Raw genomic sequence first — 13991 nt, 5'->3', positions numbered from 1 at the left:
CCAGTTACAATAAACAAACATATGTACAAAAATGGTCTGATATATATAACCACTTGTTGATAGGTAGTTCATTCATTTGTTTTTATTACGATGTTATAGGACTTGAGATGAAGCGTAGATCAGGACTGGAAAGGGTGCCTTTCCTGTCATGGCCTAATGTAATTTTGTTTTCTATCCAACAACAATGTAATAGTTTCATGCATAAATGTAACTTAATATGCCTAAACTCATTTATTTATTCTTTACAAAGGTTTATTATCTTCGATGAAAAAAAAGGAAAACATGCAACAGAAGAAAAGACATACACAAACAACATAAAGCGCTCCTGTTGTTCATGTGTTTATTTTCCGCGTGTTACACACCAGTATGACCTTTTTAAGTATTTCCATCAAAGCATGTGACAAAATAATCCCTAAGCGTTAGTCAAGGCAGGATACCAGTCCAGTGAAAACCTGTTTGTACTGCATGCACAACATATTTAATTCAGTACCCCGGAATCAGAGTATGCGACTGCCTCAGGGCTTCATACTGATCAATTTGTTTGATACTTTAATATATGTACATTTTCTGTCTTCTTGTGTAGAACTTTTGTACACACCAGATTTCAATCTATAAAGACTGTAGTATTTCTTTTGCTGTTACTTTCTCGGAGGCAAGTACTGCTGTCCACCTAAAGTCCCTTTGCACTTGCTCTTCGCCCTATGCAGAGGCCGCGTGCCCGTCCCTGGGTCCCCTCGACAACGGGAAAGTGGCAGTGCGAGGCACCAGCAATGGCCGCACCGTACAGGGCAGCCAGCTCATCTACACCTGTGACCCTGGCTACACCCTGGAGGGCAATGACACCCGCACTTGCCTCGAGGACGCCCGTTGGGGAGGACAGCAGCCACACTGCCAGCGTCAGTATACACACCTCTCTAAACAAGGCATATCGAGTTGGTCTATTGCAGCGGATTGCTCGTTACTTTCTTTTGTTCATTATGCTATCATTCATGCATCAGTCAATGTAGTGGCCTCCACAATTCCCTTCGACAACATTTTCTCCAGAGCAACCACATTGTTCAAATGTATATAGAAACACATTTTGGTAGTTCAGTGACTATAATAATTTGCCGTTAAACTTGAGGTCACGTGTTCGATTCCCAGCCATGGCAGCCGCATTTTAATTGCAGTGGAATGCCATAATGATCATGTACTCATATTTAGCTGCATGTTTAATAACTGAAGTATTTTATGGTTAACCCCGAGCCCCTGACTAAGGCATTTATGTGTGTTGCTTTGGGATTGTGTCCCATTCTTCTGGTACTCCACTGCCAATTGTATCACCTTCGGTCAAAGTACTGAATTCTACATTCATGCACATATGGTAAGTTCATTTCTTATTCAACATCAAGTTATTCATGACGAACTCAAAGACAGACATGCAAGGAAATACCTACGTATCCTGGAACTACACAAGCACGCTTGTACAAGCAGTGCCACTTTTTAACAATATGCGTAGCATATAGTGTGATAAACATTCCTGTGTAGCAAGTTTACTGCTGCTGCTGCTACTGTTCGAATAAAACTTTTCATGTGGGACACAATAATACACTTGTTATTTTGAACAGTCAGTATAAATGTGTAGGTATGCATTAGATGCTAACATTCGTGATAATTAGTGTAAATATAGGTTCTTAATTTTATCCAACACTTTGTTATGCAAGCCTTTTTCGTGATTTTTAGGTGATTTTGTGTCTTGTAGGAAAAGCAAGTGAACCATTCTGTAAGCAGTGTCCTCTACTACTCTTAGTAAACATTTTACATTAAAAAAAAAGCCTCGTTTTAACTACACAATATTTGTAAACTTCACTCATCACAACACATACAAATTCAAGGCGATTGTACACCATGACTAGTAATATTAATGTCCCCACCACATTTACCTTTTTTTGTGAATGTTTTTACCCCTTTCCATTTGTCATGGCATTGAAAATTTCTACAAGAAGTAAACATCAGAAGTGATGGTTCTGAAATTAATTCCAGTTTCTCAGCAGTATCTGTTCCAGTGATAATAGTGTACAGAGTAATGTCAGAAGCTGAATATCGACAACAATGTTCTCTCGCAGCTGTCACCTGTGATGTGCCATCGTTTGAAGTTGAAGGTGGAACATACACGCTGCTCAATGTGTCCACAAACTACGGGGACCTGGCCGAGCTCAACTGCCACCTGGGATACGAACGGCAGGGTGGCCCCACAACCATCGTCTGCCAAGAGGATGGGACCTGGAGTGGGCCTCAGGCCTCATGCATCCTCAGTGAGTGATGGAAGCCTCGTTTACCATGCAGAGAAGTGTTTTCACCCAGGAGCTTACATGTGGTTCAAAGGAGTACTACTGAACAAAAATAGGAAAAAAACAAGACAAAAACATTGAAATTCCACTCAGAAGACACGACTGCTTCGACAAACAGAGTTTATTTCACATATTTTTGAACAGTTAGCTGTACTTTGGGGGGACTATGAGTGCACGGTGGCTGCACGCCAGCGTGCACGGAGCTATGCATTGACGGCTGTGACATCAGGCGTCCCCAAGGCTGGAGCAGGGTGCACGCTTTCCTGTCCAGCTACTTCTCTTTCTCCACTTCTCCTTTACATCCCACTCTCCGCCTTCCACAAAGGCACTGAGACGTGCCCCACCTGGGAGCACTGTTCGCTGTCAGCATCGTTCTTACTGGCTCTAGGAACCGTAGTGGGAGCGAAGCGGTTTGAAAGATGTGGGCGATGGTGGGCATGGTTGACACACCCGTTCCCGAGGATGTTAAACGTCACCTTTTCTAGTTCACGGTGTGGCCACTAGACGCGGCAGTTTGTGAAAAATGCATTAAATTCATTATTTTCCTCTAGTTTCTGCCTGAAAACAAGGTTGTGTTAACAAACTGAGCACCCAAGCTTCCAATTGGCCTGAAAATTGCAGCGGCAAAGGTTTTGTTGAGTATCCTAAAGGAATACTGAACAAAATTCTCTCTCTCCACCCCCCCCACATAAAATTTTTTAGCTCTTATGTGTATGTACTACATACATTCACACGTACATACACACGCATATACATACAGAGAGGTTGGACCTGCCAAAATAAAGTCCACACTATGCCTCAGCTGTGTACCCCAGCATGGGGTGCAGCAAGGAGCCACACAATTTGCCTTGTTCACAGGGGAGGAGTAACATCTGCAACTAAAACTGAGAGAGCTTGCAGTAAGCGCATGCATTGTAATGAATACCTCACTATGAAATGTAATTCATTTTTTATTGTTTCGATGCAGGACAAATGAAGCAAAAACTCCAGAAGGAGCTGCCAGGATCATCGAGCGACACAAGCTCAACACTCACTGGTGAGTTGCTAAGTTCTTTCAACTCACTGCCTATTCCTGGTGATACCATAAGTACGTGGATGCCAGTGAGGTCCCACTTAATGCATATTCCATCAGATAACTGAGTTGTTTCCCTGGTGGTCTGAAGAATATCATCTCAACATATCCCGTACGGTTGATTTCATTTTTTCTGCAATGCCACATATAAACCCGGTATTACTGAGAGATGCAAACCAGTGTATGTCCTTTTATTAGGCTCATAAATGGCTTGTATAAAACAAAGTATAATTACAAGATAATTATATTATTATTACTACGCGGAACAGGCGGCTGGATAACGATTAACCTTACCTTGAAGATCTCTATCACAGGACAACCTAAATTATTTTGAGAAGCCTGCCTGATAATTGCTTTGAGTTCCTGTGTGCTGTCCTGCTTGGCTTAACATGGGCAACACGGCAGCTGTGATACACCTCACACTTTGTTCGTAATTATGATGAACTCTCTGTGAATCTTATTACATAAGAAAGCTGAATGTTTACTTCACAGCTATTTGGCTGTACACTAGTAAGCCCTTGTAAACATAAATACCCTACAGCCCAATCGCTGGAGAACCAGATGTCATATATGGAGGCTGTGAGCTCAACTTTAATTCTCATGATAAAGATTATGATTGTTCACACACATGTAACCCTCCCTCAAAGTAATTTTAATTAGGCAAGAGAATACCATTTCTGCTATAAGCTTTCCTTGGGGGAACAACCATATGAAGCCAAGATAACAAGGCCAAGGAATGCACAGGAAGTGTTACTTGTAGTTTTTAATTAATATCTACCAATTAGTACATGGTTATGTACAGTGCTTGATCAACTGTTGGGTTACTAAAGTGGGTCTGCACAGAATGCCAGTGCTCAGAGCGAGCTTAATTGTGCAATCAGCATAACACAGCTTAACCAATGTATCATGCAGATTTTGCACGCAGGTAAGCTAAAAACACTGTCCCCCCCCCCCTCCCTCTCTCTCTCTCTTTTTTTTTTTTTTTTCAGGCATGGTGGCAGCTATCATCGCCATCGTGTTCCTTTTCCTGCTTTCCATGTGCGTCCTCCTCATACTCAAAAAGTAAGTTTACATAGTCAGAAGCTATATTTGTCATAAATGGACTGGGCGAGTCATGCAATTATGAATAGGGATGTTATGGGCAAGCCTGCAATGCCTACTATGCCGTCCTATCAAAAGCAAGTTAGTTGCTCATTTGATCCCTGCTCATCACAGTTGTGTCATGTTTGTGTCCTTGTGCAGGTTGCAACATTGTGCAAATGAACATGCAACAGCTAGCATGCCTTATCACTCACACAGCCTGCATGTCCGGCAGTCTTGATAGAAAAATATTATAGCAGAAGATTCATGCCAAAAAATCTGAACGTAGCTACCTGGCCTTATATGGCTTTCTGATGGCATATCACTAAGTGATAAAGCCGGTTTCATAGTGCACAAATCTCAAGCAGGAAACGTAAACATAAACTTTTTGCTTGGAAATTCAGATCAGAGGAGGCAAGGACACTAAAGTAATCAACTCGAAGCTTCAATGTAATTTCCAAAATCCTTCTCACAGGGGGGCGTAAGCATTTTTATAGGAAATTTATTATGCATAGGTTATCTTTATGCCTCCAAGTGCCAACTATGGGCTCTCCCATGAGAATGAAACAGTACTCTAAAGCTTGGAGTGATCAAAACCGTTGAACAGGGAACGCTGGTGGAGCCGACTTCTGGCAAGTGGACTTGTGTTTGTCAAGGTGCCAATTGCTGTCTTGACGAGGACAAGTTTATTTTCCCCTGAACTTCCGTCTTGTTTGATACTCTAATGCTTATGGCTTAGTGTGGCATTTACAAATGCGCACACTTTCCATCTTGGAGTGGCCAACACACCAATGCTCAACACATGTGTATCAGAAGTGACTCCCGAAGCTCTGTCATGCACTTGGCCTCGATAAGACATCCAGTGCATTTCTTCACAGACTGCACTAAGCCAACTGGACTCCAGCAGAACACTTTCTGAAACTGAAACTCTTGGGACCTGGCCACATCTGACCTGTTGATGGCACAAAAAGCTATTCGTGCACTGCTGCAGTTTTTGGGGAATGCTGGTCTGAGTGACAGACTGTAGGTTGGATAGGTGCATGTGTCCTTTCATGTGTGTTTGCAGTGCTCACTCTCTCCCTTCTTACTTTCAGTTTAGGAAACTGGATGTTTGGTTGCTCAACCTGCCAAACTTTCATGCTCTCACTCTACCTCTCTCTTATTGTACATTGTGTTAGTGTCTGAACCCGTCATGTTTGCATTTCATTCATTTGCATGGCACTTTAACTGGGTATGCAAGCGCAGTGCTTTAGTGTGCAGGCAGGGTGCCTGCAAGAAGCACTTCAACGATCTACCCATTTTCAACTCGCAGGAAGAAGTACTTCTCAAGGGCCAAGAGCCCGCCGGCGAAGGTACCCAGCGGCGGCCTCCCCGCGAACAACGGAAGCGCCAACATCTCCTACACGGACAGCAGCGGAACCATCTACCAGAACGAGGACTTCTACATGGAGATCCCGTTGAAGAATGCGCAGCAAAACGGCTCCACCACCGCAGCCGCGCACAACAACAACCACCTCACCAACGGCGGTCACCGCGCGAGCCTGAAGGCTGAGGGTGGAGACCGCCGCAAGAGCCTGACGCCGAGTCGCAAGAGTTCACTCTCGTCGAAGGAAAACATCTACGAAGAGATCGCCCTGGCCTCCAAGCATCGCAGGCTCTCTTTCGGAGGCGTCACTTCCATCACGACGGGCCCGACACCCAGTGCAGGCGTCACCGTCACCCACACGGAGCTGCCGTCCACGGCGGACGACATTCAAGACGAACGGGAGTCGTCGCCGGCATTGTACGCCAAAGTCGATTTCGATCAGAAGCGGAAATCCAGGCTCATCAAAGAGCAAAAGTGAGTAAACTTTCTGTTCATGTGGGATTGCGAGTGCAAAGCTTCAGGCTTCGCTTATATGACGCACTTAGATGTGTGTTTGTAGCATGAAACAAAGCGTTTCTGCTAGTGTGACAAGGTTTCAGTATAATAATATCTGGTGCTTAACGTCCCAAAACCACAATATGATTATGAGAGATGCCATAGTGGAGGGCTCCGGAAATTTCGACCACCTGGGGTTCTTTAACGTGCACCTAAATCTAAGTACACGGGCCACAAACATTTTCGCCTCCGTGTAACAAGGTTTCAATGTTGAGCAAATTTCCATTAGAGTATGGACAGTACTCAAGTATTAATGCACATTTTTTAATTTCTGTCGGCGTAATTTCGGAGTAATTTCAACTGGAACACATACATCAGTCCCAACATTACCTTTAGCAGCCAGATTCACAGTGACATGACACGGTTATCTCGAGCAATTGTGCATACCAATCATTATACTAAAAGTCTGATGTCACATTTCAATCTGTGAGCACTGTACAGCATGGTCTGCTGCTGAAGAGAACAGATTAATAGAACTGAAAGAAATTATTCACAATTTCCATAAATAACTGCAGCGCACCATAACAAGCTTGAATTTCCCCATAGATTACAGGTAAACGTGACTGATGTGAAGCACGGTAGACAAAAATCCACTGAAAAAAAGATTGTTTTGCAGGCCTTTGTGTGAAATGTTATCACTAATCAGAACTGGAGTATTGTTACGGTGTTTCCTTTGAGAGTGGAATGTGCAACACATCTTGTGCAGGCTATACATTAAAACAATAAAACAATAACAAGATAACTGACGACAAACAAAGCATTGAGTCCCTTCAGGTGAAGCTGTAAGTGATGCTGCTGAACAAGTACTAAATTTTTTCCATGCTTACTTCTTTTCAAAGCATGCAATGCACCAGCATGAAAACGTGAAAAATGAAACAGCGCATAAATCTCCATTTCCAGCTGTTCTATCATCCAGAAGGTAAAAAAAGCTTGACATGCAGCCGAATATCAAAAGGTATCGGGAATTGAGGACATGCTAATACATAAACAACATAAGTGCCATGATACTAGCCTGAGAGTAGAGTCTTTGCAACATATAGGCTCTGGCTTCTCGAGGAAACTGGAAGATTTCAGCAAAGCAGCATGGCTTTGCGTAGAGCTCCAGAAAAAGATAGGTGAGAGATTATTAATGCTTAAATAGCTCACACTCAGTGCTAAAAACTAAAAAATTAATAGTACAAGACACATGAAAAGCTGTTTCATCATGTCTTTTTTCTTTGTTACCCTTTCTTATTCCATTCAAGGTTGAACAAAATGGTGCTACACAGCACCTCTTCAGAAGGAATGAAATTCTGAGAAATGTGGAGTGCCAACACTATAGGCCAATAAGTATATTTTCATAGTGACATGTGCTATGAACCTTATGCCGTAAGCATCCTCACCCAACATACGAATAACCTCAATGTTTACTTTTCCTTTTCCCGTGCTTTCCTTTGCGACTGCGTCTACAGGACTTCATAGGTAACGAATTGCCATAGAATGCACTAGTTTTTGCACACAGTAGAGTCTCGCAGTGTTGTTTTCATGTCTCAGACTTTCAAATCGCTCTCTCTCCCGACAGTGAGGAACCGTTGAACAAACCTGCCCTTCCAAACGGCGTCAAGCTACGCGACCTTCCTCCAATACCGCCTCCGGACGAGGACGAATACTACAACCCTTCGGTCGCCATGTCCCTAGTTGGTGCTGTGGCCCCGTTGGTGTCGCTCGCACCCCACGTTGTGGAAGGGGACAATGTGTACGTCGACCATCCGATCGGGGCGGAGATTGTCAGGGGGACGATGCACACCGGTATGGTGGACAACGAACTCTATGCCACGTCAGGACACAGCTAGTGACCATCGTCCTATGCTCTGAACTGTGCATCGTGTGGACAACATGCATTGTGCGTCATCGTGAGGAACAAAAGACTTTTTATCTCAGGGCACCACTCCCATGGAAGAAGCAGGCGCAATAACATTGGCTGGCATGTAGTAGAAGTACAGACGACCACGCCCTTGACTAGAGCACCAAGAGCAGTGCACCGGCGGATGATGAACCGTATTGGTGTCTAGCTGCTTGGTTTGCACAAACATCCCTCGTTGGCATTGATAGTTACCTGGATTATGGAAGTTTCGTAGTCTTTGGCAAGGTGTCATGAACCTTGCGGTTGCTTTGGTGTTGCTCTTTTGATTTCTAGCACAGAGGGTTCTCGACAAGAGCGCAGATGCCTGTACTACAAGGTCTCACCTACGAGTCTGGGCTAAGGCCACACGCTCAATTGCAAGCGACCCATGGGCTGTCCAATCACAGCTTACAAACGGAACAGTGACAGGATAAAACTTCCTAAAACTGTTGACATGTCTTTCTTTTTCAGTGTCCTTCCTTGGCATACGACACCTTGCGTGCGTCACATTTTATGTGTCATGTATTGGAGCTGTTCTTGTGGAACGAGGCTAAGTTTGGTAAATATTGAGGTGTTATGCAATTCATGTTGTGTCTATTAGTTGCACAATGGAATGCTACTTATACAACGAAAGTGCATGCGTGACTGATCAAGCCTGATATGGTGCATGCTACCATATCAGGCTTGATCAGAGGCGTGTTACAAACACGCTACTTCTGACAGCTAGTCCAAGTGTTTTTCAACAGTGAGTGCCGGTAAACACTCACATGCAGGACTCCAAAACAAAGTCGATATACTTATAAAAACAAATAGTTCATTGCTTTCGCGAGGAAAATGGTATTAATCGGCAAGAGGTGAAAAGTGCTTGCTTGTAAATTTTTCGACGGTGTCAGTCCGATGCAGCACTTCACAATACGGTCGTCTGAAACCGTGAAAAACAACAGTCAAAGGCAAGCTGTGATGGTATGTTACAGCAGTGACAGAACAATGGGTGATTTGTACCAGCGCACGAGAAGCAGCCGCACGGTAGGCAGGCAAAACAAGCCCTTGAGCTTAAAGTCTTGGTCTGTAGCACAAGACAGACATAATAGCTCAAACGTGGCTTGTAGTATTGTGTCCAGTGTTCCATATGGTATATGGCTCCTATATCATTTATGAACACGTAGATAGAGCTGAAAAGTCAACGTCCTTGGAACTCGCAAAGCAGAAAGCGCTGCATTTATGTACCCTTGGTTGGAACACCTGTACCTACGTAGTTAATAAGTGAAACAAAAGATTTAGATACCCTTTCTAGAATATATTCAGCAAACTTGGACCAAGCCATGCTAACTTGTAAATCATAACTTCAAACAATGACACATCTTGTTCTGTTTTTTTTCCACTGTCATTCTGCGACATTCTCGCGGTGCATTTTTGGATTTTTCTTTTTTCATCTGAAAGCATTTACCATCTTAATTATTGCTCCGCATTTATGCATCTTGCACTCGGCACAGTTTATTGCGAGCGTTGTGTGTGACGCAACTTTGTATTGTTGTGCAGAGCTATTCGAAAAGTGATACTGGCGAACCTAGTCTTGAAATGTGAAACGTTCGCCAACGCCGGATGAATGTGTGTGTGTGGCCACTTGCCGCATTAACCAAATATAAATGTCTATAGATTGACAGACAGCATTATTATCTAAAGATAGCTGCGCATAATGTGTTATTATATATACCATGAGCTGTACATAACTGAGAGAAAAGAGATTCTTTGCAAAGTCTGTATTTATTTGTACAGCTGTTGTTTGTATGCCTGTGACTGTAGGGCATGTTGTACCATATACAGAGTCTGAAATAAATATGTTTGTCTTAATGACAGCCTTACTGTGTTTCAGCAACTGATTGAACACTTAGTCAAATTTAGCAATGGGATGGATCTCAAACAAAATGAAAACCTCTATCGGAACCACAGCTTTCACAAGTGGCCTCGAATAGGCATGCTGTAAGTACAACACGGGCTTTTTCGCAGAGTAATACTGAACATTTGAAGGATGTGCTGAGCAACCCAGAGCACTGCGGTTACGCAAGCACCCCTTGAACACCCCCCCATCTCTTCAAAAGCCCTGGTGGCTGGCATCAGGCTCAAGATACAAAATGCTCTGAAATCGACACAGTGCTAAAAGAGTTGTGCAAATTGTTACTAATGCCGAATTCCACTGGGAGGATAGGAGCACTCAAAAGCATGCTGAAAGTGCTCTCTTCAGAGCCAGTGTGTTTCTGTTGTCGAACAGGAGTAGGAGCACTGTCATCCAGTGGTAGAGCGAGAGCGCTTCTGCTGCGCTGAGAGCAGCCAGGAGCAGTTTGAAGTGCTCTCACCTGAAAAGCGGAGTAAGCACTGTATGACGAGAGTCGCGTCACTTTTAAACATCGCCTTCTCCGTATTTCTTTAATTTTGCTTCAGCCAGCGAGCGTGGCGGCAATGGTAGCAGCCATGTGTAGTTTGACACCAGTGATCTTTCGGCTGTATTGGCGCCATTTTTTGCGGATAGCGACGATGACGGCTATGAAGTTTATGCAGCTACGTTTGCTGCATGCGCGGTTGCACAAACGTACTATGTAACTTCGAATTAGGATAACGATGAACATGCGACTGACAGATTTGACGCATATTTTGCTGCTGCCCCACAACGAGTGCCGGGGCTTCGAATGTTTTGATCCCATATGGTATATTTCTCCCCACTCGTCACCCTCTCACCTGCTCTCCGGAAGCGTGCCGCTATCCAGTGGCAGATCGAGTGTCCCTGCTCTCAGTGCTCTGCCCCCCACTCCTCACTGCACGACGCCCCTACTCCTGTTCTCTCAATGGAACTCGCCATGATGTTGCCTTGCTTCATTCATTCAGTCAAAACTAAATAGTACCTTAAAAACCCGTAGTAAAGGGGCACTACATAAATGTTAGGCCAAAATGCAGGTTAGCTCCATCTGTCATAGAGTTTTCGGAAGTGTTACAATAGAAGTGCGACATGACCTCGTAGGAATGGGGGGGGGGGGAGGTGTTTAAGTTTTGCTACTTCTACGGTGCTCATAGATTAAGATTCAACAATTTAGGTCTAAGTAGTGAAAGTACATTCATTTAAACCATCTTTTGTTCATGTCTCATCACCGCAATATTGCCTTGTGCACTTACATCGGAGCCAATATGACCTTTCATGGCCAGATTCGCAGCAACATAACACAGTTATCTTGAGCAAGTGCATATACCAGTTGCTATTTTGATGTCATGTTTCAATTTGTGAGCACTGCACAGGGGAGCATTGAAGGTTGACTAAATTATGAAAGTGCCGGTGATAAAACGGCTCTAAGGTGGCCTGTAGGAAAAGAAGTGCAGTGAGCTAGCTGGTGTAATAACTTGACAGCCTTGGTGCGATGGATAAATTTTTGCAAAATTGGCAAAGCTGACATGCTTCAAGTGTTGTTGTTTTTTTCACTCACAAGGTTAGCATGTGATTGAAGATGCCCCACACTATAAATGCGTAGACCTTGCTGCGAGGCTCTCCATGGATTAAGCGTTTGGGAGATTAAAGAGATAAGTACTGGTACACACATACTTTAGGTCTATGCACCTGTCTTAAATAAGCTAAACACTAAAAGCGACCCTCTAACACTTTTCGAGAGCTCATTGTTTTACATTTTTTACTTTCAGGTTGCGTAGACTGAAGACTGAAGAGATTAGTGCAGCAAGAACGGCAGCAATAGGGGCACACAGTCCGAAGTTATTCAGCCTAGAACAATCAAAATACAATAAAATTGAGGCCTACCCTCAACTCGATTTTCGCAGGGTCACCTGACCACATTTCACTCACCCTGTGACGTTTGATGGCGCACGTTTGATGGTGCCCCAATGAAATGAACTGAAAGATCCTGTGTATGGGAAGCTTGCACACAATGTTGCCCGTTCTTTCCAACGTACAGTAGACTCCTGTTAAACGAAAGCTGAAGGGACCAGGAAAATATGTTTCATTTAACAGGAGTTTCGTTTACTGAGAGATGAAAAGGGGTGCAGAATTCAAGCACAAAACCAATCATGTTAGAGGCAGTTATTCCATTTAAGCAGCAATTTCGTTTAAGAGAGTTTCGTTTATTGAGAGTCTACTGTAATGATGACGCCGTTGCAATAGTAACAAACAATGTGGTGCATGAAGAGTGAACTGCACGTGCGAAAGGAGGCAGATCGCGAACCCCTCTATCATGTTTCGTAGTTTTAGTCATCTTTCTTGTTACGACGGCGTCTATATCAATGCTCTTACATTTTTTCCCTTAAGTTTTTTCAAACGGCACCTGGAGCGTCCCCAGCGCGCTTTCTCCAGCGCCATGGCTATAGTGAACTAGAACATATATAGCTGTGGCGTCTGATGCATTCTTTGCCGGCTGCTGCAGTTTTAAAGCTGAAAAAGTCTAAGATAGATGATCTAGTTGGTGTTCAGTGAAAAAAGCATGCTAAAGAAAAACTAAACCCAATAATAACCCCCTCTGCGATGCAACGCCGTTAATACCTCTAACGTTGCATTTATCCAATCATAGGCCAGTGCTCATCTTCGTCATTTCCGCCCGCAATAGTTCTGGTGAGCGCCACTACGCGTTGATGCGGTCGGCAGTGATGTAGGCGCTTCAAAAAAAAGTGTTGGAGGGCCCCTTTATCAAGAAACAGAGCAAGATGCACGTTACTTTAATGTGAATAGCCTAGAATGAGGTTGATACCATTACTAATGCAAACAACATATGGCGTCCATCTGTTGTGTATAGGGTTATAACAAAGTATTCACACAAAGGATATGCCTTCTTAAGCAGGTAGAAACCAGTTGACAGCCCTTCTACAATGGGTGCTTTACAACTAAGCTGTCTCTGGTTGGACAAGGAGCACAGGGATCGTGCTAAGCAATCTCTATAGGGCCCCCTTTCAAGATAAGAATCCCCTATACATAGTCTAGTGTCGGGCTGGGGGTCATCTCTACCCAGAAGGAAAAGCTATGGTTCATATCCAGTGCCACAAGGATATGAATCCAGTACCTCCGATGTACAAGGCAGATGCTCGACCATTATGCCATCTTTGTGGTTGAAGGTAAAACTTCCGAAGAGGCACATTTGGAAGCTGAGCAGCAAGCGTGTTCGGATGACATTCTGCATTACATTTAACAGTGCTTTGTGGGCATAATAACCTTCTTGAAAACTGTGAATCCATTAAAGGGACACTAAAGTGAAATGATAAATTAGTTTAAACTGATAAATTATTCTCTGAAGACCAGGGTGTCGGAACAAAATGTTTTTCGTTTCGGTTTTAGTTTCGTTCCACCGCAAAAAGTTCCGTTCCGTTTCTGTTCCGGAACGAAAAAAAAAATGTTCCGTAACGGTTCGTAACGTTTTTTTATGGAAAATTTTGAAGTTAAGGTAATGATAACGAACATTGGATTTGTGATGTAGTTACTTGCCCTGCTCTTAGGAAAGTGGGACAAGGGTAAAACACGTTCTTCAGAGGAGCGGAAGTAACTGTACCACGAATTTCTACCAACTAGCACAAACCAGTATTAATTTCAAAGTCATAGTATTTATTTTCTCAAAAGACAAATACTAATTGTTGTGCCTTTGTATCGAATACGGAACACTGGGCCGCACTGCTCGTCAGCACTCCCGCTTGTCAAGCGCTCCTCGCAAGCATGGAAGCACTAGCGTG

General features: G+C 43.6%; 1 protein-coding gene across 1 annotated transcript in view; it reads left to right on the top strand.

Annotated features, from left to right (window-relative positions):
* LOC119371895 (sushi, von Willebrand factor type A, EGF and pentraxin domain-containing protein 1) overlaps positions 1-10137 on the top strand; it is a 138590-nt gene extending 128453 nt beyond the window's left edge. Inside the window, exons 7-12 of the mRNA XM_037642350.2 lie at positions 708-896; positions 2106-2294; positions 3298-3366; positions 4392-4464; positions 5795-6322; positions 7965-10137. Coding sequence (XP_037498278.1) covers positions 708-896; positions 2106-2294; positions 3298-3366; positions 4392-4464; positions 5795-6322; positions 7965-8235 — 1319 coding nt within the window. The 3' untranslated portion in view covers positions 8236-10137. The remainder of the gene's footprint in view (positions 1-707; positions 897-2105; positions 2295-3297; positions 3367-4391; positions 4465-5794; positions 6323-7964) is intronic.
* The last annotated feature ends 3854 nt before the right edge of the window (positions 10138-13991 follow it).

This window comes from Rhipicephalus sanguineus, chromosome 10 (genome assembly GCF_013339695.2).
Source record: "Rhipicephalus sanguineus isolate Rsan-2018 chromosome 10, BIME_Rsan_1.4, whole genome shotgun sequence".
NCBI classification, from domain to species: Eukaryota; Metazoa; Arthropoda; class Arachnida; order Ixodida; family Ixodidae; genus Rhipicephalus; species Rhipicephalus sanguineus.
This window is presented reverse-complemented; position numbering and strand designations above follow the sequence as displayed.